The sequence below is a fragment of the Hemitrygon akajei genome, chromosome 2 (assembly GCF_048418815.1).
Source record: "Hemitrygon akajei chromosome 2, sHemAka1.3, whole genome shotgun sequence".
NCBI classification, from domain to species: domain Eukaryota; kingdom Metazoa; phylum Chordata; class Chondrichthyes; order Myliobatiformes; family Dasyatidae; genus Hemitrygon; species Hemitrygon akajei.
Genome location: NC_133125.1, coordinates 159,653,976 through 159,678,216, shown reverse-complemented (window position 1 = coordinate 159,678,216; position 24,241 = coordinate 159,653,976). Strand labels below are relative to the sequence as shown.

General features: G+C 42.9%; 1 protein-coding gene across 1 annotated transcript in view; it reads left to right on the top strand.

Annotated features, from left to right (window-relative positions):
* Positions 1-24,241, top strand: part of LOC140721199 (uncharacterized) — a 104,716-nt gene that overhangs the window by 17,469 nt on the left and 63,006 nt on the right. The window contains exons 2-9 of the mRNA XM_073036059.1: positions 1-54; positions 1,087-1,203; positions 4,859-4,960; positions 7,922-8,035; positions 15,067-15,168; positions 15,906-16,010; positions 21,058-21,171; positions 23,391-23,465. The exon at positions 1-54 is cut by the window's left edge and continues 207 nt beyond it. Coding sequence (XP_072892160.1) covers positions 1-54; positions 1,087-1,203; positions 4,859-4,960; positions 7,922-8,035; positions 15,067-15,168; positions 15,906-16,010; positions 21,058-21,171; positions 23,391-23,465 — 783 coding nt within the window. The remainder of the gene's footprint in view (positions 55-1,086; positions 1,204-4,858; positions 4,961-7,921; positions 8,036-15,066; positions 15,169-15,905; positions 16,011-21,057; positions 21,172-23,390; positions 23,466-24,241) is intronic.

Below are 24,241 nucleotides of genomic sequence, written 5' to 3'. Positions count from 1 at the left end.
TCACAACCAATCCTGTCAGCTCCATCCAGACAAACTACACCTTAATGTTGCGAGGTGAGCTTCATTTATGAATGACATTTTGCAGTTAACATTTAGACCATATTGGTGGGCTATTGAATGCAGTCGATGCAAATCAGTGCTGCAGCAGAGAGAGGCAAAAGCTGAATTAATTGGGTCCACGGAATCCCAGAACAGTTATCGCAGAGAAGGAAGCCATTCAGCCCTTTAAGAATGGATTGGTTCTATCACTGAGCAAACTACAGAATCCTATTGTTCTGTACTTTCACTACAGCTCTATAAATTCTTTCTTTCAGATAATTATCCCACCCTCTTATGAAATTACAGATGAATATCTCTTCACTATTCCTGATGATGAATTCTAGATCCAATCTAACTACTGTGCATAAAAAATCCTCAAGGTACTCTTTGTTCTTCCCCCAATCACCTTCATTCCCAGTCATGACTGGTTTTAGAAAGTTTCACTGTGATTTTCTTCCACTTTATGCTTCTATTCATGAAGGCAAAGATCCTAACTTTGTTGAACTACTTTCTTAACCCTTTCTATAAATGTCTTGTTGGTGTAACCCTTTTAGAATTGGTTCCTTGAGTTTGTATGCTCTTCTCATTCTTCCTACTCTTGGGATGGATCAATCGGCAGATAATGCACTTCACCGATCAATGAGAACAAACTGCCCACATGTGCATTTGTGTAGCAGCCCCTGACATCAGGTGGAAAGTAGCACCAGAGTGTGTGGTGACACTTGCAGGCTGCCCTGCCCTCAGCACATCCTCAGCTTGTGTTGGTTGTCAATTCAAACAATACATTTCATTGTCTGTTGTGATGTACATCTGATAAATACATGAATCTGAATAATCCATTCTTGACGGGTATAATGATGCATTGTGATTAATGATTTTCGGAGTAGAGTCAGTTGGTGTCAGCCTGGGTCACAGATTGATGAGATTAAACGTGAGGTTGGAGCATTAATTTCTTGGCAGGAAATTATGGAATATTATGGTTGTTGCATCATTTGTCATCCACTGCCTGTGAGATGTTTAATGATTTGAGTTTAATTTTAATTTCAGGGTTTTCCCTCAAGGATATTATAACCATTACTACATTGACCGCAGGACAGGTGATTGCTGGACCATCTCTTCATTCAGCCATGTTACCGGACCAGTGGAGGTGGAAAACCCTCAGAGGTATCTGTCATTGATTAATTTGCTCTTGCATGAACTGTCAGACACCACCTGGTAAGCCTGAATGAACGTTTAACATAAACAAGGGAAAATGTGGGAAATCAATTCACCACTGACCCCTCCCCCACTTTCCCTCTGTCCCTGAGACCTGTGGGATGCAATTGCCCATTTTTTCCTTCTGGTGCTGTGACCAGTGGAGTAAAGGGAGTTCTACTCCCCATGTACTAGCAGGATGATTGAGTAAATGTCTCACTGACCTGACAGTGAGTGGATATGGGGCTTTCTATTTCAGGTTTAGTGGCAATTTCTCTTGGGTGTTTGCAAAAGTTAATTTAGAAAGAATCTTTCATTCCTATGCAGTTTTCCACATGGGACACCTCTGTCTCCCAGAACCAAAGAAGATGCAACACCTGCTTTATTACCTCTTCCCTTTCCCCATTCCTGGCACACATATAACCCCTCCAGGTAAAGCAGTGAGTGACTTGTACTTCCAATTCTGTGTCCTCACAGCAGTTTCCTGCACATTGGAGAAACCATTACAGATTGTCTGACCACTTTGCAGAACACCGAGGGTAACAGTGAGCTTCCAGTTGCCGATCACTTTAGTTTTCTCTCTGATTTCCATCTTTAACCTCTTCCCCAGTTCCAGCAAAGCCCATTGAGGAGCAGCATCCCTTATTCCACATTGAGTCCCAGGAGCTGCAATAATGAATTCATCAATTTCAGATAACCAGCCATTCCAGTTTATGTTAGAACTGACCACTTCTGATACAAGGTCAGAGTGTGTGACCATAACTCTGTTTTCCACTCTCCACAGATACAGAAATGGAAATCTAGAATTATTTTTTTATTCCAGATTTCCAGCAACTGCAGTGTATCGTACACCGTTTTTTTTTTTCTCTTGTATTTCTCAGGATTTCTCTCACTCTTCTCTGTGACTAGAAACATCAAATCTCTGCACAAATGCTGCTTCTACTGCAGTGTACCTCCAGCATTTTCTCTGATACACTCAGTGACCACTTTATCAGCTCCCTCCTGTACCTAATAAAGTGGCCACTGAGTGTGTGTTCATGGTCTTCTGCTGCTGTAGCCCATCCACTTCAAGGTTCGATATGTTGTCTGTCAAAGATGTTCTGCTGCACACCACTGTTATAACACGTGGGTATTTGAATTACTGTCACCTTCCTGTCAGCTTGATACAGTCTGGCCATTCTCTGACAAAACATTTTCAGCCACAGAACTGTCACTCACTGGATGTTTTATTTTGCTTTTTGGACCATTCTCTGTGAACTCCAGAGACTGTTGTGCATGACAATCTCAGTAGATCAGCAGTTTCTGAGATTCTCAATCCACCACATCTGGCACCAACAATCATTCCACAGTCAAAGTCACTTAGATCACATTTCTGCCCCATTCTAGTGTTTGGTCTGATTAAGAAATGAACCTCATGACAATGTTTGAATGCTTTTATGAATTGAGTTGCTGCCAAATGATTGGCTGATTGGATATTCACATTAACGAGCAGGTGTACAGGTGTACCTAATAAAGTGGCCACTGAGTGTATTTCAGATTCTCAACACGTGGGGTTTTCCAGTCACTATATTGTTTTGGACACATTGTGTTCAGCTCCAGTCACCAGGCAACCGGATGGATTTGAATGACCAGACAGTGATGTTGCCATGGCTGAGCTGCAGGATTTTGCTTTTATTTAAATGCAGAGAGGTGACGATGGGAGATTTCAAAGTAGGAGGATCAATATCTGAGGAGAAGGAACCATTAACAATGTCCATTAACATTTGCCCTGGAAGAGAAGTTGGCAGTGAACAGGATCAATTGAACAAGAAGGGGCAGGATTTGAATGGGAACACGAGGAAATCTGCAGATGCTGGAAATTCAAGCAACACATACAAAATGCTGGTGGAATGCAGCAGGCCAGGCAGCATCTATAGGGAGAAGTACACTCGACGTTTCAGGCTGAGACCCTTCATCAGGACTAACTGAAAGAAGAGATAGTAAGAGATTTGAAAGGGGAGGGGGAGTGGGAGATCCGAAATGATAGGAGAAAACAGGAGAGGGAGGGATGAAGCTAAGTGATGATTAGTGAAAAGGATACAGAGCTGGAGAGGGAGAGGATCATGGGACTGGAGGCCTGCGGAGAAAGAATAGGGGAGGGGAGCACCAGAAGGAGATGGGGAGCAGGCAAGGAAAGAAAGAGCAAGTCCATCAGAGAAAGCAGGATCTCCCAATGATTACACATTTAAATTCCACGTCCCTTTCCCATTCTGATACGTCAATCCATGGCCTCCTCTACTGTTAAGATGAAACCACACTCAGGTTGGAGGAACAACACCTTATATTCCATCTGGGTAGCCTCCAACCTGATGTCATGATCATTGATTTCCCTAACTTCCATTAATACCCCTCCTCCCCTTCTTACCCCATCCCTTATTTATCTATCTATCTATCTATCTATCTATCATTTTTTCCCCTTTTTTCTCTTTTTTCTCTCTCTGTCCTTCTCACAATCACTCCTTGCCTGCTCTCCATGTTTCTCTGGTGCTCCCCTCCCCCATTCTTTCTCCCTAGCCCTCCTGTCCCATGATCCTCTCCCTCTCCAGCTCTGTGTTCCTTTTAGCAATCAACTTTCCAGCTATTAGCTTCATCCCTCCTTCTCCGGTCTTCTCCTATCATTTTGGATCTCCCACTCCCCCTCTCCCTTTCAAATCTCTTACTATCTCTTCTTTCAGTTAGTCCTGACGAAGGGTCTCGGCCTGAAACGTCGAGAGTACTTCTTCCCATAGATGCTGCCTGGCCTGCTGTGTTCCATCAGCATTTTGTGTGAGGATTAGAACGGGGATGGTACATCAAATTTCAAAGTACATTTATTATCAAAGTATGTGTACGATATACAACATTGAGATCCGTCTCCTTACAGGCAGCCACAAAACAAAGACACACAATAGAACCCATTAAAAAGAAGACTGTCAAACACCCGATGTGTAGAAAAAAATACAAACAATAAAATTAAACAGATAACATTCAGAACTGAAATTGATGAAAGTGAGTCCACAGACACGAAGCCTGACACAGACACACGGTGGCTTTGTAGATAAACTGAAATTAGAACTGAGATGGGATAGAATCCAGTGAGAGAGAGATGCAATTTCAACACCAGGGCAACAGGAACACTTGGGAACATTGATCCAGGGGGCAAAGGGATGTGAGGGAACCACAGAGACAGGTGGACAGTCTCAGTCACACCCATCGATGGGCATCGAACATGTTGTTGGAGCAATATTAAAGAGACAAGAGCAAATCAGGAATTATTCTTGCACTTCAGTTTAATCTTTGAACAAATAATTTAGTGATGGGGAGGAAGACAGATGATGCTGAATCAGGTGCAGCTGGATCTGATGGTTTAAAACAGTTCTCACCAAGGACATTTAATGTTATGTCTTTTACATTTGGGGAGATGAGATGGAGGGTTTGCCATTGGTAACAACTGGAGTGAGAGAGTAACAGTTAAAGTGGGGTCAACAGAGGGATTGTGATTGTTTCTGGGGAGCTAGCATTGATTGATGTCCAGAACGGCCTCTTTCAGTGTCATAATCAGTCTAAATTGTTATTAGCTTTCATGTTCTTTTTTATTTCTCCACAGGACTTCTGGGATACAGATTTTGTTTTCTAATTCTGTGGATCTGTAATACTTTGTCACTTACCGCCATATACATTGCATTAATTTATTGGTTTGTGGTTGAAGGTATGTGACCAATACTCTTATGATTCACAATACTCTTATCATTCAAAATTAATTAATGTAGTTTCTTGTACATACGTGTTAAGGAGAACAAATTAATAATTATTTTGGAATGATACAACTAAATGGGAGATTCAATTGTAATTGGTATATGGTTATATGGTTATATAAATAACAACATTTAAATAATAATAATAACAATAATAATAATAATCACTTCTGAACCTATGGTACTGAGGTGGAAACAGATCAACCCTAATCCTGAGGGGCTGCTGATGTGCCGGATTTGATTGAGGTTTAATTGTGTTCATACAATGATATCACAGAGACCAGTAGTTTATTGTCTCTGGGTTAGTTTCCTGGAGTCTTTACCCAGTTCCCATCATGAGAGATTCCAGTGGGATGCTCAATATCAGCCTCTCAGGACAAGCTGAGGGGAGTAACTACAGGACCCACATCCCCCAAACCAGTGCGAGGGAAGTGTTGCATTTTCAGAAGTCTGGTCTTGGCCATTTAAACAAGTGATGGGGACTTCAGACGGTGTTACTGAGGCTACATTTACTCACTGAGAGGAGACCATGGCAGGTAGTCAGGAGCATCTCCAAGTTCCAGTCTAATGACACTGCAGTTTCCCGACAGGAGGATGTTGCACAGGAAATGACATCACCAGTGTTCCAGATGTGGAAACCCCATTAGGGTGTGAGGATGACCACTGTACACAGCACACTATTGAATTTCTGTGGAGGTCATTTCCACTCTGGAAAAGTAAATCCCAATTGTAAACCACTGAATCAAAACGGTGCTTTGTAAGGGAATTTCTGTGGTAACGTTTCTCAGTCCCAACGTGTGGAAATAGCTTCCATCTGCCATTAATATCTTGAAAACTCCAATTACACCTGAGTAAACGGCAGGGAATGCAGTCCTGGTCTGTGTAATCTCTGATAATTTAACACTCCAGTACACCTCTGCCTTTGGATGAGACATGAAACCAAGGAACCATTTATGTTCCCTGGGAGAATGTAACGATTCACCTGGTGCTATTTCTACAAAAGCAAAAGAGTTAACATTAGTATCCAAGAAAATAATTCTCCCAACCGCATCACTAAAGCAGATTTAGCTTGGTTGTCAGAGGCAGAGGTGGCAATGGATGACAAATAGTGTACTGCAGTGATTGGTGCTCAGTCCCCTGTTGTTTGTCATTGACGTTAACGATTTGGACAAAAATGTAGGTGACATGATCAGTAAATCCATGGACAACTGCAAAATTGTTGTGATAGTGGACAGTGAAGAAAGTTGTCTCAGTGTACAAGACCAAGATCATCTGTGTCAGTGTGCATAGGAATGGCAGATGGTAATTAACTTTGGACAAGTACATACTTCCCTGGAAGGGCTGACACAGACAGACAGGATTGTAAAGAAGGCGAATCGTGTGTTTGTTTTCATTGGTAGGGCATCGAGTACAAGGTTGGGATGTCACGTTACAACTGTACCATCTTTAGTCAGGCCACACCTCGAGTGTACCGTTTCAATCTTGAGACATAAATAATTATTACATAAATAAATGTAATCATAAATGAATATTACATAATCAGAATTAGGTTTATTAGCGCCAGCATGTGTCGTGAAATTTGTTAACAGCAGTAGCAGTTCAATGCAATACATAATATAGAAGGGGAAAAAAGATAAATAATTAAATCAACTGGCATGCATATTGAACAGATTAAAAACCGTGCAAGAAACAGAAATAATATATCTTAAAAAAGGTGAGGTTCTGTTAAAGGGCTCAATGTCCATTTAGGAATCAGATGGCAGAGGGGATGAAGCTGTTCCTGAATCACTGAGTGTGTGCCTTCAGGTCTCTGTACCTCCTACCTGATGGTAACAGTGAGAAAAGGGCATGGACTGGGTGCTGGGGGTCCTTAATAATGGACGTTGCCTTTCTGAGACACCGCTCCCTGAAGATGTCCTGGGTACTTTGTAAGCTAGTACTCAGGATGGAGCCGACTAAACTTACAACCCTCTGCAGCTTCTTTCAATCCTGTGCAGTATCTGACCCCCACCCCCAATCCATCACCAGACAGTGATGCAGCCTGTGAGAATGTGATTAGACTAGAAAGAGTGCAGAAAACGTTCACCAAGATGGTGGGCAGAGTTAAAGTAGATTTTCACAGCGGCTCCCATTCACAGAATTTGTCTGAATTGTTCAATCTACGTACATCAGTGAATAGATATGCAGAGTCAAAGCAGCTGTCAGAAACACTCCTGTTCCCTTCCTCTGTTCACCATCTGACATTCCAACATAAACATCTGGAGTGATGGAGCTGGTGACAGTGATTGACATGTCTGAGTGATCGATGAATGCCATGTACAGCTTTTTCTTCTCTGATGGACTGTTACCACATCATGAAATGAGGGAAATTATGTTGCAATCACATTGAATGCAGCCAGTGAGGAATTTCCACCAGTGAAGAATTGGCATCGAGCTCCAGTTATGAACAGCAGATGCTATGGAAACTGGTCAGAATTGGAAAGAGAATTTCAGCAACTTCCTGTGAAATTGATGGGGTTCTCCATAATCAACTGTTGTGGATGTTGGGCAAAAGAAACGATTGACCATAATGAATTCCTTAAGGTCTGGCCATTGGAACCAGAAGGAGCAGCCAGTGCAGAAATTGGCAGCAGGTGACATGTAAAGACTGGGCTGGAGACCCACATGGAAAATAGAGTGGGCACCGTGAATTAGTTATTCATGCCTGACATTGCAGTTCAGTGTCTTGTTAATCTATACAGTGTCTGCTGGTGCAGGTCTGGGTCACAGGTTGGCACACTGGGTGGGAATTGGCACGTTCCCTTCACTGGAACATCAGTGTGAGAGTTTGGTTGTTGCAACCACTGCAGGTTTTTACTGACATTTCTCTGGAGCTTAGTTACATGTTTGCTTACTTGATTTATTTTTAATTGCAGGCCTTTCAGCACTGGACTTTGTAGTGATTGGTGTGATGATCATGGGATTGCAGCTTTCCTCATTTTATATCAGTGGTCTTTTGTATGTGACCGAGATTTGGGAATTACTTGGAGGTATCTGTCATTTTTTAATACTCACTTGGATATAAATTTGCAAGCAAGTGAAATGTGACATATTTTCAAAAGGAGAAGATATCAAATTAAATCTCGTCTGAATTATCAACACCCTGTCCCAACTCTTCCAGTCCTCTATAATTGTGTGAAGTTGTCCTGTTCATTCCAGTTATGAGCTGATGTTTTGCAGTGACAGAGAATGCCTGAATATATTTGTTGAATTGTCTCTGAACTGATTCCAGAGAGGTCTTTAATAGAAGGGACTCTGAGAGGGGCTGACTCAATTAGTTTGTGTTTCACATTGTGCTGAACTTCAATGAAGCACAAAATCAGTTTGGAGCTGAGGATCGAGGGAAAGGTTCCCCCCCCCCATGATCCTGACAGTGGTAAGGTTGGGAAGGGGTAGAACTGTCTCCCTTGTGTCTTTCTTGGATACTTACAACAACATTTTCATTCAACAGCAGCTTTCAGCTCTGTGGTTTTTACCTCCAAGTTCCCCTCCAAGTTATAAAACATTGAAGTTCAAAATATTGATATTCCTTCCTCATGTCCTCATTCAGGAACTTCCTAGCCAAGTCCTATTCACAAATAAACTTTCAACACAGATTATAGTTCAAGATTTAGTCATAAAACCTCCAGCTCATGGCATTAATATCATGAAAGGTACCGTGAAGTTTCAGAAGCAAATTGCACAATAATATGTCAGCAAGTCACAGGGAACAATAATGATGCAGGTGACCCTGGAATGAACATAGAGTTCGGTTTGAAAGGAGGAGCACAAGTGCAGAGTTTCAGACAGGGAAAGTCAGAGTTTGGTCTTTGTGGTAAATCAAAGCACACACACGAGTGGTGGAGAGATGAAGATCAGGAGTTCACAGGAGAAGAGAGTTAGAGATCTGAAGAAATTTCAAATGCATCTGGACTAAACTGTTGCAGAACTGGGTCAGGAATGTGAGGTATAAAGATTTAGCAGGTTCTGAGAGCACAGATGAGATTTTAATTATCAGGTGTGATAACAGGACACCTAAAACAAACATCCCTGAATCAGTAAACATCAACATGGTTTAGTGAGAGGGATATCATGTTTGATCTATTTATTGGCCTCTTTTTACAGTGATAACGTGCTGTGGGTAAAGGTGGATCTGCTGTGTTTAGATTTCCAGTGAACATTTACTATGGTGTCATATCAAAGGTTATTGTGGAGAATGTAAAACAGGAAGAAGACAGTCGGCATAAATGGGTCTTTTCTGGTTGTCAGGATGTAAAAGTGGATGCCGCTGGGTTTGGTTCTGGGAACAGAGATTTTCATAATTTTCTGTAATGTTCTTGCTGTGGGAGATGAAGTTACCAATGATATGGTGGTTAAATTTGACACCAACATAAGGAGGAAAGTAAAAACACAAAAATACAACTGCAGATGCTGTGGATCAAAGAATACGTACACAACGCTGGAAGAACTCAGCAGGTCAGGCAGCATCCGTGAGAAAAGAGTAGCCAACGTTTCGGGCCGAGACCCTTCATCAGGAATGGGGGGGGGGGAAGAGAGGGCCGAAGCCCAGTAATAGAGATAGGGGAGGGGGTAGGGCCTAGAGGCGCCAGGTGGAAAACCAATCAGAGGAAAGATAAAGGGGGGAGGGGATAAGCATGAAAGAACTGTAGAGATAAAGAAGCAGAAAGTTGAAAGGGGAGAGAGGCAGAGAGGGACCTGGGATAGGGGAAGGGGGAGGGGGAGGGAATTACCGGAAATTGGAGAATTCAATGTTCATACCACCAGGCTGGAGGCTACCCAGACAGTAGATGAGGTGTTACTCCTTACAAGGTAAATTGTGATAAGGACATGGAGGGTCCAAAGCAATGAGAATGGGCAAATCATCTCACAAATGGAGTGTAAGGTGGCAGAATGTGGAATTGTTCATTTTGTCAGGGAAAACGAAGGAGTGTATTATTGAAATGGGGAGAGGCTGCAGATGCAGAGGGAGCTGGGTTCACTGGGTATCATTAGCAACTGGGATAATTTCAGCTTCAGCAAGTAATTAGACAAGGTAATAGAATGTCACATTTATTGTAGAGTGAACTGACTATACAAGAGTTAAAATTATCTTCAGTTAAATAAGACACATTCAAGTTTATTGTCATCTGACTGTACATAATACAACCAAACAAAACAAACATTCCTCCAGACCACGGTGCACCCACAAAACACAGATCACTCACAGCACAGAACAGCTTTTAAGGTATAAAGCAATCAGCATGGTAAACTTGTTCTGGTGTTAGATTTTCATCAACGACAATCTTTGCAAACTTATCACTGAATTTCAATGATCATTGCTTTATCATTGGGGATAGTCAGCTTGGCTTTGTGCGTGATAGTTCATGTCTAACCATATTTTAGAGTTCCTTGAGGAAATTACCAGGAAAATTGATGAAGACAAGTCAGTGGATGTTGTCTACATGGACTTTAGCAAGGCATTTGACATGGTCCCACATGGGAGGTTGTCAAAAAGGTTCAGACACTTGGCTTTCAGGATGAGATAGTAAATTGATTAGACATTGGCTTTGTGGGACAAGCCAGACAGTGGTTGCCTCTCTGACTGGAGGCCTGTGACTAGTGGAGTGTTACAAGATCAACACTGAGTCCATTGTTTCTCATCAATATCACTGATCAGGATGATAATGTGGTTAACTGGATCAGTAAATATGCAGATGACAGCAGGATTAGGGGTGTATGGTAGGGCTCTGAGGAGTGTGGGAGAACAAAGGGATCTGGGAATACAAGTCCATAATTCATTGAAAGTGGTGTCATGGGTAGATAGGGTCATAAAGACAGCTTTTGGCACATTGGCCTTTATAAATCAATGTATTGAGTACAGTAGATGCTTAGGTTGAAGTTGTCTAAAACTTTGGTAAGGTCTAATTTGGAGTACAGTGTGTAGTTTTGGTCACTTACCTACAGGAAAGATGTAAATAATTTTGAGAGAGTATTTTTCATTATATTAATGCCAGGAGCTGGAGGTTTTGCTACTATTCTTGAACTATAATCTGTGTTGAAAATTTATTTCCACAGGGATCGGTGCTGGGTCTGTTGTTGTTTGTCATCTGTGTCAGCAATCTGGTTGATAATGTGATTCACTGGGTCAGTAAATTTGCAGCTGACACCAAGCGTGGGGGTGTTGTGGACAGCGAGGAAGGCTATCATTGCTTGTGGGGGAATCTGGACCAGCTGGAAAAATTGGCTGAAAAATGTCAGATGGAATTTAATGCAGACAAGTGCTTGGTGATGCACTTTGGGAGGACCAACCAGGGCAGGTCTTACACAGAGAATGGTAGGGCACTGAGGAGTGTGGTAAAACAAGGGGGGATCTGGGAATACAGGTCCAGAATTCATTGAAAGAGGTGTCACAGTAAGAGAGGGTCATAAAGAAACCTTTTGGCACATTGATCCTCCTAAATCAATATATTGAGTACAGGAGTGGGATGTTATGTTGAAGTTGTATACGAAATTGGTGAGGCCCAGTTTGGAGTACTGTGTGCAGTTTTGGTCACCTACCAACAGGAAAGATGTAAATAAGGTTGAAAGAATGCAGAGAAAATTTGCAAGGATGTTGGAGGACCTGAGTTACAAAGAAAGATTGAATAAGTTGGGACTTTATTCCTTGGACTGTAGAAGTTTGGGGGGAGATTTGACAGAGGTATACAAAATTATGAAAGATATAGATAGGGTAAAGACAAGCAGGTTTTTTCCACTGAGGTTGGGTGGATCGACAAATAGAGGTCATGGGTTAAGTTTCAAAGATCAAAGTTTCAAAGTGCATTTATTATCAAAGAATGTAGAAATTATACAACATTGAGATTTGTTTACTTACAGGCAGTCACAAAGCAAGGAACTCAAAAGAACCCAATTGAAGAAAATGAGACCAACTCCCCAGTGCCCAGAGAGAAAGAGAAACAGAAACACCAAAACAAATCATATAAACAATAGAAGTGAGCAACAACAACAGCATTCCGAACCAAACTGAGTCTTTAGATCCAAATCCCTGGAGCAGCCTGGAGTAGGCCCAAAGCCTCGGTATTCACTTCATCATTGTAACGGGGTAAACAGCTGCAGAGAATAAAAAAAACACACACATGTCCAGAGGAAAGTGAAAGAATAAATTAACCCACAAAAAAGACCTTTGAGCCTCCAAACCTCAGTGGTTGAAGTTGTTGGAACCTCACACTAGAACCCAGACCTTGCTACTGGTGAATCACTACAGGCTGAGATTTAGCTTTCAAAAGAGCTGTTCCCTACCTCCCTAAATCGGCTCAGTGCCCAGTGTGATCCAACCTTGTCCGACTCTTGACATCCTGCCTTTCCAGTCTATATGGGCCGGCATTTAGATGGTCCAAACAGCGGATTATACATCATATTAGGGGCCTTGAAAACACTGCCCAGTGATTCAGTTCAGACCCGGATTTTGCAGCCGAAGGAGCCATTACTGACCTCTCCAATTTGGCTCAGCACTTAGAGCGATCCATCCTCATACCCGGTTAGTTGGACGGACATCGGAACTCCTCTGTCCCATCTTCTCCCCTCTGAACCATTCACTCCAACCAACACAGCTCCAACTCCAAGTGTGTTGATCTTGCAACGCACCGGCAGGGCACATCCCGTGAATTCGCTTCACCTTCACTCGCTTCATCATTGCTTGTGGTGGTAGTTTACCACAATTCATTTAAAATAATGTGTTATTAATAATGGTTTTAATTGAATTCCTTTGCTTTTAAACTCACAGAGAGCTGTCTCATGCCTTTGGTAGCGCCATCTTAAACTGGAAAGGTGAAAAGTTTAAGGTGAAAGTTTAAGAGGAAGCTTGTTCATTCAGAGGGTCGTGAGAGTCTGCATCGAAGTGCCAGCACAAGTGGTGCATGAGAGGTCAATTTCAATGTTTAAGGGAAGTTTGGATAGGTACATGGATGGTAGGGGTATGAGGGCTATGGTCCAGGTGCAGGTCAGTGGGAGTAGGCAGTTTAAATGGTTCGATATAGACTAGATGGGCCAAATGGCCTGTTTCTGTGCTGTACTTTTCTATGACTCTATAGGTCCTGGCAACATCCTTACACAAGTCTCCTGTGCACACTTTCCAGCTGATGGCATCTCTCCTGTAGGAGGGTGACCAAAACTACTTCACTACTGTAACAGGACTGGGAGACCGGACATTCAAACATCAAATTTCCCACTGATTTAGGAGATGCCAACAAGAATTTGTAACGAGGAAAGGTAGGCTGGTGATGGAGAAACTCAATTACAATGACAGTGGGAATCTTGAAGTTGGGTGTGGGGTGGGGGGAGTGGTTAGTGGTTGGTCTATGAGAGGGGTAATGTTGGAGGTTTAATAGGTGGAAGATCGTCCTGTCAAATTTGTTAACATTCAGTGCTGGAAGGGAAATTGGTAATGAATGGAAGGTATGCTTCATGGGTAAGTTTAATGTGGAGAGGTAATGGGATAAAATCCAGACAGAGATAAAATTCCATGATGGGCAACAAGGACAAAGAGAAAGGAGAGAGGCTGATGAATACTCTGACCCACAAGTCTCCATGGAGACGGGAGACTGATGACACTGGGATCAGGAACAGAAAACAAGTTGCTGGAGAAACTCGGTGGGTCAGCAGCATCTGTGAAGGTAAAGGGGTTGCACACACAAAATGGCCCTGCTGAAGGGTTTCGGACCAAAACATCGACTCTACTTTTTCCTGCCTGGCCTGCCGAGTTCCTCCAGCATTTTGTGTGTATTCCTCGGATTTCCAGCATCTGCAGATTTTCTCTTGTCTGAGGTAAAGGGGTTGTGAACATTTCAGGTTGAGACCTGATGCAGTTTGTTTTATTTTTACACAAGCATTCACAGTTTGGTTCACATAGTTGAAAAACATCAGGGTGATGACCTGGGGGATAACTTTGGATTCCAGTTCATCTTTAAACAGTTCAGTGGGGAAGAGCTGAATCTATTTGTGATTAGTTAAACCAGTTTATCAGACAGGTGTTCAGGCCTGTTAATCTTGAGTGTATAGTGATGGAAGTTGTGCCAATGGGCAGAGTCTCAGGTGAATGAGTTATAGTTATAATGGGGAAAGGAGATTTGGTGATATGAAGAGGGTTTGATTCAACACCTCAGTAACTCCTGAGATGTGCATAATAAGCTTGGGAATCTGAAAGAGCATTTGTGAGGAAATTGAGAGAAATTCTTTTTCAGTAATGTGGGGTCTGAAGAGGGTGGGAATTTAGGTGGTGGGTGCAAAATAAGAAACTGGCTCTTCCACCCCCCCTTTCTTGAGAGCAATTGGAAATGAACAACAACCACTACAAGAGAGGTGTCCTTGGATCGTGTGCACTGCTCACCACTGGATGTCCTGGACAACCTCTCCCCTTATCTGTATTAAATATCCCAGCATTTGTACCCTTGAGCTGTTTAGTTTCAATGTTGGAATAAGCCACTGCCTGATGCTGTGAGCAGCTGTTCCAGTCCTCAGCATCAGAACAGGATTCACAGTCAAACAGTGGAACCTCAGTGTTACAGCTGGGGTTGGTTTTTGTTAACACTGGCAACTTGATGTCAGTCTCAGCCCTTGAGATCATGAGGGAATACAGCGGAGAATATCGACAGTGGCTGTTACCTTATCTGCTGGACATGTCCAGAGGGAAGCTGCAGTCTATCTGTTTCCACATGCACAGTCACTGGCTGAGGGTTTATCTAAGTTATCAAATGTAAAACAAATCCTGGTAGCAGTCACAAACTGTGTTTTGTGTCTCTCTGAGCTCCCCATTTGCTGCAGTGGTGAGTGAACTCCTGAACCTCCTTCAATCCAAAGCTCTGACATCTGATCCATTTCAGAGTTGTTTGGGTTGCTTGATGTTTAGGACATGCAATATCATCACCAATCGAAACAACCCTGAGTCAAGCTCTGTTACCAGGACATTTGTCCATTGATGCATGTGTTGAATCATTTATATTATTTGCTTATCAAATGTTGTAAATATCTTTTTATTTTTGAAAAGGTTCTAAGATGATCACAATTTGGTGGAAGTTGAAAGCCATCTGTGATATTGTCCTCTTCAATTGTTTTATCATTGCCTGGATCGTCAGCACTACGATTTATGGTATGTGGTCAAATAAACTTGTATGAAAGTGATGAACTCAGTTCTCTGCAGGGTGGTTGGAATGCATTGAGTATCTCAATCAGTACATTGTAAGATGCTTTATCAGAACCACCAGCATCTGCAGTCCTCAGCCCCACAACTAGGTGCAGGGAAACCTGCTGGAGGTTCAGACATTCATGGCCAAATATCAACAGTTCAGAACCACCAGAAACACAGCACAGGCCAGTTGAACACATACAGGTCAGATAAATCACTGGAGGGCACATAGGTAAACCAGACTGAGTGATGGAACTTGGGTGATTCGGTGACTTTCCAGTGAAATTGTTGGACAGCCGCATAACCAATTGTTGTGGATGTCAGGAGAGTCAAACCATGGACCATGTGGGATGTCTGGCTGCAGTGTCGTGCACTCCTCAAGGTGTGGCCATTGGAACACCAGAAGATGCAGCCAGTGCAGAATATTGACAGCAAGTGACCAGGATAGATTAGACTGCAGGGAATAATTCAGGTCTGGAATAACAGGTCAGCGTGTTGTTATCCCACATCGGAGGCCATGCAGAGTCAGTTGGTTCAGTCATGTAGACAAAGTTAGCAAGTCTGGGCAGAGGCTGGTACATTTCCTGCCCTGTGGAGATAAGTGGAATAGTTTGGTTCTTTGCATCAATAGGCAGCTGTTATGGTCATTTACCTGATGAATTGTTGCAGGTTTACTCATTTGAATTTGTTTTTAATTGCAGGCCTTTCCAGCGTTGAAATTGTCAGTATCGTCTTGTCAATCGTACTGCCAATTGTGTTGATTTTAATTCTGAAGTGCCGGTCCATTAAAAAGCATTCGGACAAAGGTATCTGTCATTGTATTTTCACTCTTGTGTATCAACTCCAGTCACATCTCCAAGTAATTTTAGACTCATTTTAATAAAAAGATAGAAAAGAAAAAAAGCTGAATAATCCTCACCCCCACCGACCCCTCTGGGTTCCTGTGACCTGTGGGATGAAAATGTTTGACATATTTCCCAGTTATGAAATTCTGATTTACAGTGTCACCACACTGGAATGATTCTGGAGTCGCCTCTGATCTGACTCCAGAGGGTCTTTAGGGAAAGTAGTCTGGAGAGGAACATGTCCCAGCTCACTGGTGTTTGATCATGGTGTTGTCAAATTTCAGCATCATATCAGGTTGGTGCAAAGGATCCCAATGATGGTGAGGTGAGTGAGTGAGTGTTTGGGGCCTTTCTCATCCTCGATACATTTGGGTGTGGAAGGCCCCACTTTTAGGCTGTTAATAACCTTGCTAAGATATTTGATTAAATATTCTTGTTTCAGACTGATACAGCTATAAAGCATAACCGCTTCCAAGGATTTTAAGCTCCCTATACCGACTCTCTCGCTGGCGAACATGCAGTCTCTGGTGAATAAAATCGATGATCTCAGAGCCAGGGTGCTGAATCAGAGGGACATTAGGACCGCGTGTGTCCTTTGTTTCATGGAATCCTGGTTAACCCCTTCCGCACTGGATGCAGCAATTCAGATTGACGGGTTTACCGTACACCATCAGGATAGATCTATAGAGTCTCTCAAAAGCAGAGGTGGAAGAGTATGCCTCATGATCAACTCTTCTTGGTGCACAAATATATCAGTGCTGTCCCAGTTCTGCTCATCAGACCTGGAATATCTGGCAGTTAAGTGCCGTCATTTTTCCCTACCACAGGAGTTCTCCGGGGTCATTTTGGTAGTGGTATACATTCCACCTCAAGCCAATGTCGATCAGGCTTTGGATGATCTGAGCAATGGGATCAACATGCACGAAACAGCGCATCCTCATGCCTTTACCATTGTTTTGGGAGATTTTAACCAGGCCAGTCTGAAAAAATCACTAAGCAATTACCATTAACAGATCACTTGCAATACCAGAGGAAACAACACACTGGACCACCATCAGAAATGCCTACCGTGCTATTCCACGCCCTCACTTTGGGAAGTCTGATCACCTGGCTGTACTTCACAGTGTATAAGCAGAGACTGAAGACTGCAACACCACGAGGGAATCTCAGGAGTGCCAACAGGACTGCTTTGAATCAGTGGACTGGACTGTATTCAGGGATTCATCTTTGAACCTGGATGAGTATGCTGCAGTTGTTACCAATTACATCAAACCCTGTGTGGATGAGTGTGTGCCTACAAAGCCTTACTGAACATTCTCAAACCAAAAGCCATGGATGAACCAGGAGGTACGTCGTCTGCTAAAGGCTAGATTTGTGGCATTCCAGACTGGCAATCCAGACCTGTACCAGAAAACCAGGTATGATTTGCGGAGGGCTATTTCAAGGGTAAGGAGACAATGTCAGATGAGGTTAGAGGCGACATCAGGTGCACAACAACTCTGGCAGGGATTGCAGGACATTATTTCCTGCAAAGCAAAACCTAATAGCAGGAATGATAGCGATGCTTCACTACCAGATGAACTCAACACCTTCTATGCATGCTTTGAAAGGGAGAACACCACTACAGCTGTGAAGATCCCTGCTGCACCTGGTGACCCTGTGCTCTCTGTCTCAGAGGCCGATGTTAGGCTGTCTTTAAAGAGAGTGAACCCTCGCAAGTTGGAAGGTCCCAATGGAGTACCTGGTAAGGCTCTGTAAACCTGTGCCAACCAACTGGTGGGAGTATTCAAGGACATTTTCAACCTCTTACTGCTACAGGCAGAACTTCCCACTTACTTCAAAAAGGCAACAATTATACCAGAGCCTTATAAGAATAACGTGAACTGCCTTAATGACGATCGCCCAGTAGCACTCACATCGACAGTGATGAAATGCTTTGAGAGGTTGGTCATGACGAGACTGAACTCCTGCCTCAGCAAGGATCTGGACCTGTTGTAATTTGCCTATCGTCACAATAGGTTAATGGCAGATGCAATCTCAATGGCTCTCCACACAGCTTTAGACCACCTGGACAACACAAACACCTATGTCAGGATGCTGTTCATCGACTATAACTCAGCACTTAATACCATCATTCCCACAATCCTGATTGAGATGTTGCAGAAGCTGGGCTTCTGTACCTACGTCTGCAATTGGATCCTCAACTTCCAAACTGAAGATCACAATCAGTGTGGATTGGTGATAATATATCTTCCTCGCTGACAATCAACACTAGTGCACCTCAGTGGTGTGCACTTAGCCCACTGCTCTACTCTCTATATATTCATGACTGTGTGGCTAGGCGTAGCTCAAATACCATTTATAAATTTGCTAATGATACAACCATTGTTGGTAGAATCTCAGGTGGCGATGAGTGGGCATACAGGAGTGAGATATGCCAACTAGTGGAATGGTGCCACAGCAACAGCCTGGCACTGAACGTCAGTAAGACAAAAGAGCTGATTGTGGACTTTCGGAAGGGTAAGATGAAGGAACACATACCAATCCTCATAGAGGGATCAGAAGTGGAGAGAGTGAGCAGCTTCAAGTTCCTGGGTGTCAAGATCTCTGAGGATCTAACATGGTCCCAACATATCGATGCAGTTATAAAGAAGGCAAGACAGTGGTGATACTTTGTTAGGAATTTCAAGAGATTTGGTATTTTGGTATGTGAACAAATACAATCAAAAACTTCTATAGAAGTATAGAAGTACGCTGGAGAACATTCTGACAGGCTCCATCACTGTCTGGTAGGGGAGTGGCTACTGTACAGGACCAAAAGAGGCTGCAGAGGGTTGTAAATTTCATCAGCTCCATCTTGGGTACCAGCCTACAAAGTACCCAGGACATCTTCAAAGAGCAGTGTCTCGGAAAGCAGTGTCTATTATTAAGGACCTCCAACACACAGGACATGCCCTTTACTCTCTGTTACCATTACGTAGGAGGTACAGAAGCCTGAAGGCACACACGCAGTGATTCAGGAACAGATTCTTCCCCTCTGCCATCCGATTCCTCAATAGACATTGAACCCTTGGACACTACCTCACTTTATTTTTAATATACAGTATTTTTGGGGGTTTTTTGCATGATTTTTGAGCTACTCAATATACATATACTTCATAAAGTATACTGAATAAGATTTTATTTATTTATTTATTTAGCTTTTCTATTTTATGTATTGCATTGAACTGCTGCTGCTAAATTAATAAATTTCAAGTCATGTGTCGGTGATAATAAACCTGATTCTGATTTTTGTTTTCAACAACACCTTTCAATCAATTAATGCAAGGGAACACCACCTTCTCCCTCTTCCTCCTCAAGTTATAAACCATTCGAAGTTCAAAATATTGACATTCCTTCCTCATGGCCTAACTTTTGCGAGTCCTGGCTAAGTTCACTTTGAGAATAACTTACCCACACAGACTATAGTTATCCAAGAACAGTACCAGTAGCTACTGGTGTTTGTAGTGTAAATGTTCTCTGCTGATTCACAGACTAACTACGAAATGAAGTCTGTCACCGAGAGACAGGAATCAGGAAAAGGGCAGATGACCCCAGGTTTGGTCAGGGGGTTGTGTATTAAAGAAGAGTTTAATGGATCAGGGAGGGATAGAGAGCTTTATTGGGGGTAAATTCAAGATAAGGAACAAGACAGCTCAAAGCACAAAGTGATGACGATCAGGTTGTCTCAGGTGGACGGGAGGAAAGGGATGCAGAAATGCAGAAACTTGTAGACTGAGAGAGACAGGGAGTGAAATGTAAAGTCAGAGGGGTCTGAAAGAACAGATCAGCATTTTAATATTGAGCCATTGTCTGAGGGAGAACCATGTGGGACAGTAAACTGGGTACATTACCATCACCAGGGAAGAGGTACTGAGCACATTGTCAGAGCTTCCATCTGCCAAGTCCCAGGTCAAGATGGACTTCATCCTGGGGTCTGAAAGAACAAACTACAGATACAGTTTATGATCGGTATTAATTTTCTCAAGTTCCCTTGATTGGGAGAAGGTTCCATTAGATTTGAAATCCATTTGACACTCCTCAGCCCTCTTCCCTAAATGGTCAAAAATCCCCCTGCAACCCACAATAGCCGCCCTCACTATCAACGACAACACCTAATTTTGTGTAATATGCAAACTTACTGATCGAGCCTTGCGTTTTCGCATCCAAATCACTGATAAAAATATCAAATAACAAGAGTCCCTATACTGATACCTGCATCACACCACAAGTCACCAGCTTCTATAATGGAAAACAATTTTCTACCTCGGAGCCAATTTTGAATCCCCCTGGAAGCCCCTGGATTCATGTCAGGATCATGTTAAAATAGATAACGTTCATTGTTCTATCTACCCTTTTGGTTAGTTCTTCAAAAAAAAAACTGAACGATTCATCAGCCATGACTTCCTGTACACATTTCAGAGAGCCTATGAGATGTCTCTCATAGGCTCTCTGTTTCGAATGTGCCCCTGACCAGATTGTGGATATCAGCCAGAGCTCCTCTGGCTAAATGAGTGGGAGAACTTTTGTGAGAAAATGTGGAATTGAGCCAGAGGTTGAGAGTTTCAGTGACTTTCCAGTGAAATTGTGGGGTAACTCCATAACCAATTGTTGTGGAAGTTGGGAAAATCAAACCCTGGATCATGTGGGTCAGTGTAGTGCACTCCCAGAGGAGTGGCCATTGCAACCCCAGAAGGAGCAGCTGGTGCAGAATATTGGCAGGAGGTGACCTGGAAAGATTGGACTGGAGACCTCTGAGGACAACTGATCAGGGTCGTGAATTGTCTGTTCCAGGTTTCCCACTGTACAGGACATGCAGTCGATAAGACTGGGCAGAGGTTGGCACATGCCCGTCCCCGCAGGGTGAAAGTGGAACAGTTTGGTTGTTTGCAACATTGTGTAGCTGTTGTGGTCATTTCTCTGGTGAATTGTTACATGTTTTCTGATTTGAATTTATTTTCACTTGCAGGTGATTCCATCAAGGAGAATTTAATTGATGCCTTGGTCTTCATTGGCCTGATGTTGCCATTGGTGAATGTTATGCTTCTGTTTTACTTGATCAACAAGAAGATGTTTTATAAAAGTAAGTGACTTTGTATAATTTACCTTTGTGTATAAGCTCCAGTTATCTCTCCAAGTAATTTGTGCCTAATTTTAACAAAGACATTAATGAAATGAGAAACTTGAAAAATCATTCGCCCTTCCCCCACAGATGCCCCCCCCCCCCGACACACTGTGACCTGTGGGATGAAACTGCATCATTTTTCACCCAGTTGTGAAGTGTTGGTCACAGTGATACCATCTCTTACCTGACTCCAGAGGGATCTTTAGAAGACGTCGGGTTGAGAGGAAGCTATCTCAGCTGTCTGGTGTTTGACACATGGTGTTGTTCAACTTCAAAATGAAATCAGCTGAGGAATGAGGGACAGAATCCCCTTTATCGCAGTGATGGTGAGGTGTTTGCATGATAGGTATCCCTCTGACCCTCGATAGAATTCAGTGTTGGGAGGCCTCTCTCCGATCTTTCCTGGATATTTGCAATAGTTTTGTTTTCAACAGCACCTTCCAGATAGTCAGCACAAGGGAACACATTCCCCCTCTTCCTCTCCAAGTTGTAAACTATCCAGGGTTCAAAATATTGACATTTCTTCCTCATGGTCGAATTCAAGCAAGTCCTGGCTAGGTTCACTTTGAGATCTACTTCACCGTAGAGGCTAAAGTTGTCCAAGAATAGAATCAATGTTTGTACAGTAAACACCCCCAGCTGTTTCACAGGCAAATGACCAAATGAAGTCTGTCACCAAGCCAAGTAAAGCAAGATGAGGGCAGATGACCCCAGGCTCGGTCAGACAGTGGGGTATCAAAGAAATGCTTGAAGGATTAAGGAAAGGTGGTGAGCTTTAGTGGGGTAAATTCAGAGGTAAAGAACAATTTGCTGAAAGCACAAAGATCAAGCTTGCTGAGAACAGAAATATAAAGGTTTATAGACTGCAGAGAGGAAGGGGGAAGTGAGTTGTAAAGTCAAAGAGGTTTCTGAAAGTATTGATGAGCATTGAGCTGTAATCTGAGTGAGAACCAGTGTCGGGCAACAAATCTGAGAAAATGACAATCACCAGGGAAGAAATACTGAGTCAGTTGTTGGAGCTGCCATCTGACAAGTTGGATATCCAGATGGACCTCATCCTGGGGTCTGAAAGAGGCAGCTAATGACATACTTCATGCAGCAATTTAAATGTTCTCCCTGTTCTGAAAAGTTTCCATTAAACTGGACAACAGCAAACGTGATTGCTTTATACAAAGATACCAAGAAACGACAGGAGAGTATGGGTGAGGGGTTTGTGTGGATGTGAAAGTTGCAAAAGTTAAAGGATGGAACTAGGGCATTATTTTTACATTCAGGATAATCTTTCAACACGTCTACATAAAATGTTCCAGCATGTGGACTGTTCAGCCTGCACCCTCGTGGAGTTCAGTTTTCAATTTGAACCAGAACACTGTCCGATGCCATTGAACAGCTGGAAACAGTGATGTTGTGATTCTTTGCATCAGAACAGGCTGTACTGTCAGACATGGAACTCAGTCACTGGCAAAATGTTTAATTGCAGACCTCCAGGTCACTGGGATAATTCAGCAGAACTGATTTACAGTGGCCTGATATCCCATCCACTGGATGTAAACACGGACAAACCACAGAGTACCTGTCATTTCCACATGTGATGCCTGTGGGTCAGTAAGTTATCGAATGTAGTGTTTCCAGAGGGAACCAGAAGATGCTTTTGGTCCCTCCCAGGTCTCTCCACTTGTTGCCAGTGTTTGAGAGCTCTCTGAACCTCCTTCAGTCCAATGCTTGAATGTCTGGTCCAGTTCGGAGCTGGTTGATTGCCTCATGTTAGGACACTGAATATCACATTGAACCTGACCAAGCCCGGGTTCATCTCTGTTCACTGCGGCACTTCATTGATGCAAGTTTTGAATAAGTTGTGTAGATTGTAACTCAGGGGGATTACTACCACCAAGGAGGAGGTATAGGAGCCTATAGGCAGATGTTCAATGATTTAGGAACAGCTTCTTCCCCTCTGCCATCAGATTTCTGAATGGTATGTGAGCCCATGAAGACAACATCACTATTTTTGCTCTCTTTTTCACAACTATATATCTCAGTGTAATTTATAGTCTATTTTATTTATTGCTCTGTACTGTTGCCACAAAATAATAAATTTCATGACATATGTCAGTGATGATTAACCTGAGTCTGAATTTTGATTATGGAAATTTCAAATGGTTTTAATTTCTCATTTTTAGACATGGTGTCTTCCCAAACTGGTTTCTTTAACCTGGTATTCTTACTTGGCATTTCTGTCAGCAATTCGATTCCAGGTAAGTGCTCGAACATAATTCTGTATTTACATGAAATGATGTACTTGCTACTGAGCAGAGGGATAGAATGAAGTGTCTCTGTAAGAACATTGTGAGCTGCTTCATCTGGACCACAAACACATACAGTCCTTGGCCCCACAGCTGAGGACTGGGAAACCTGCTGGAGGTTTAAAATATCTGAATGTCCATTTTAGATTAAATTAAATCAGATTAGTTTAAATCTCTGTTCAGAACAACTGGCCACACAACATTTCAGACAATTATAGACAAATTATTGAAAGTCAGATTGTATTTTTTTTTGATTCGGAACAAGAAGGCAGCGGGAGAGCACCTAAGGATTTCCAGCAGGAAGACATTTTGAGTTCTCGGGGGAAGAGAGAGCCCCGAGTGTACAGGTGTGTGACCTCAGCCAGTTGAGCGTGAACAGTTTAAAAAGAAGGCAGCATATCCAGCGGGCAGCGGAGTGAAAGGGCTTTGGCTCCACGGGCTTCGGTGGTAACGGGATGAGGTGAGACAGTTGTTGATTGCTAAAGGAGGTAGTATGTGTGTAAGGCCAGTTTTCTGTGGTCAGTGTCAGATGTGGGAGGTCCTAGAGTCTCCCAGAATCCCGGACAGCCACATCTGCAACCAGTGCATCGAGGTGCAACTCCTAAGGGACCGTGTTAGGGAACTGGAGTTGCAGCTCGATGACCTTCGTCTGGTCAGGGAGAGTGAGGAGGTGGTAGAGAGGAGTTACGGATAGGTGGTCACTCCAGGGCCACGGGGTCAGAAAAAAG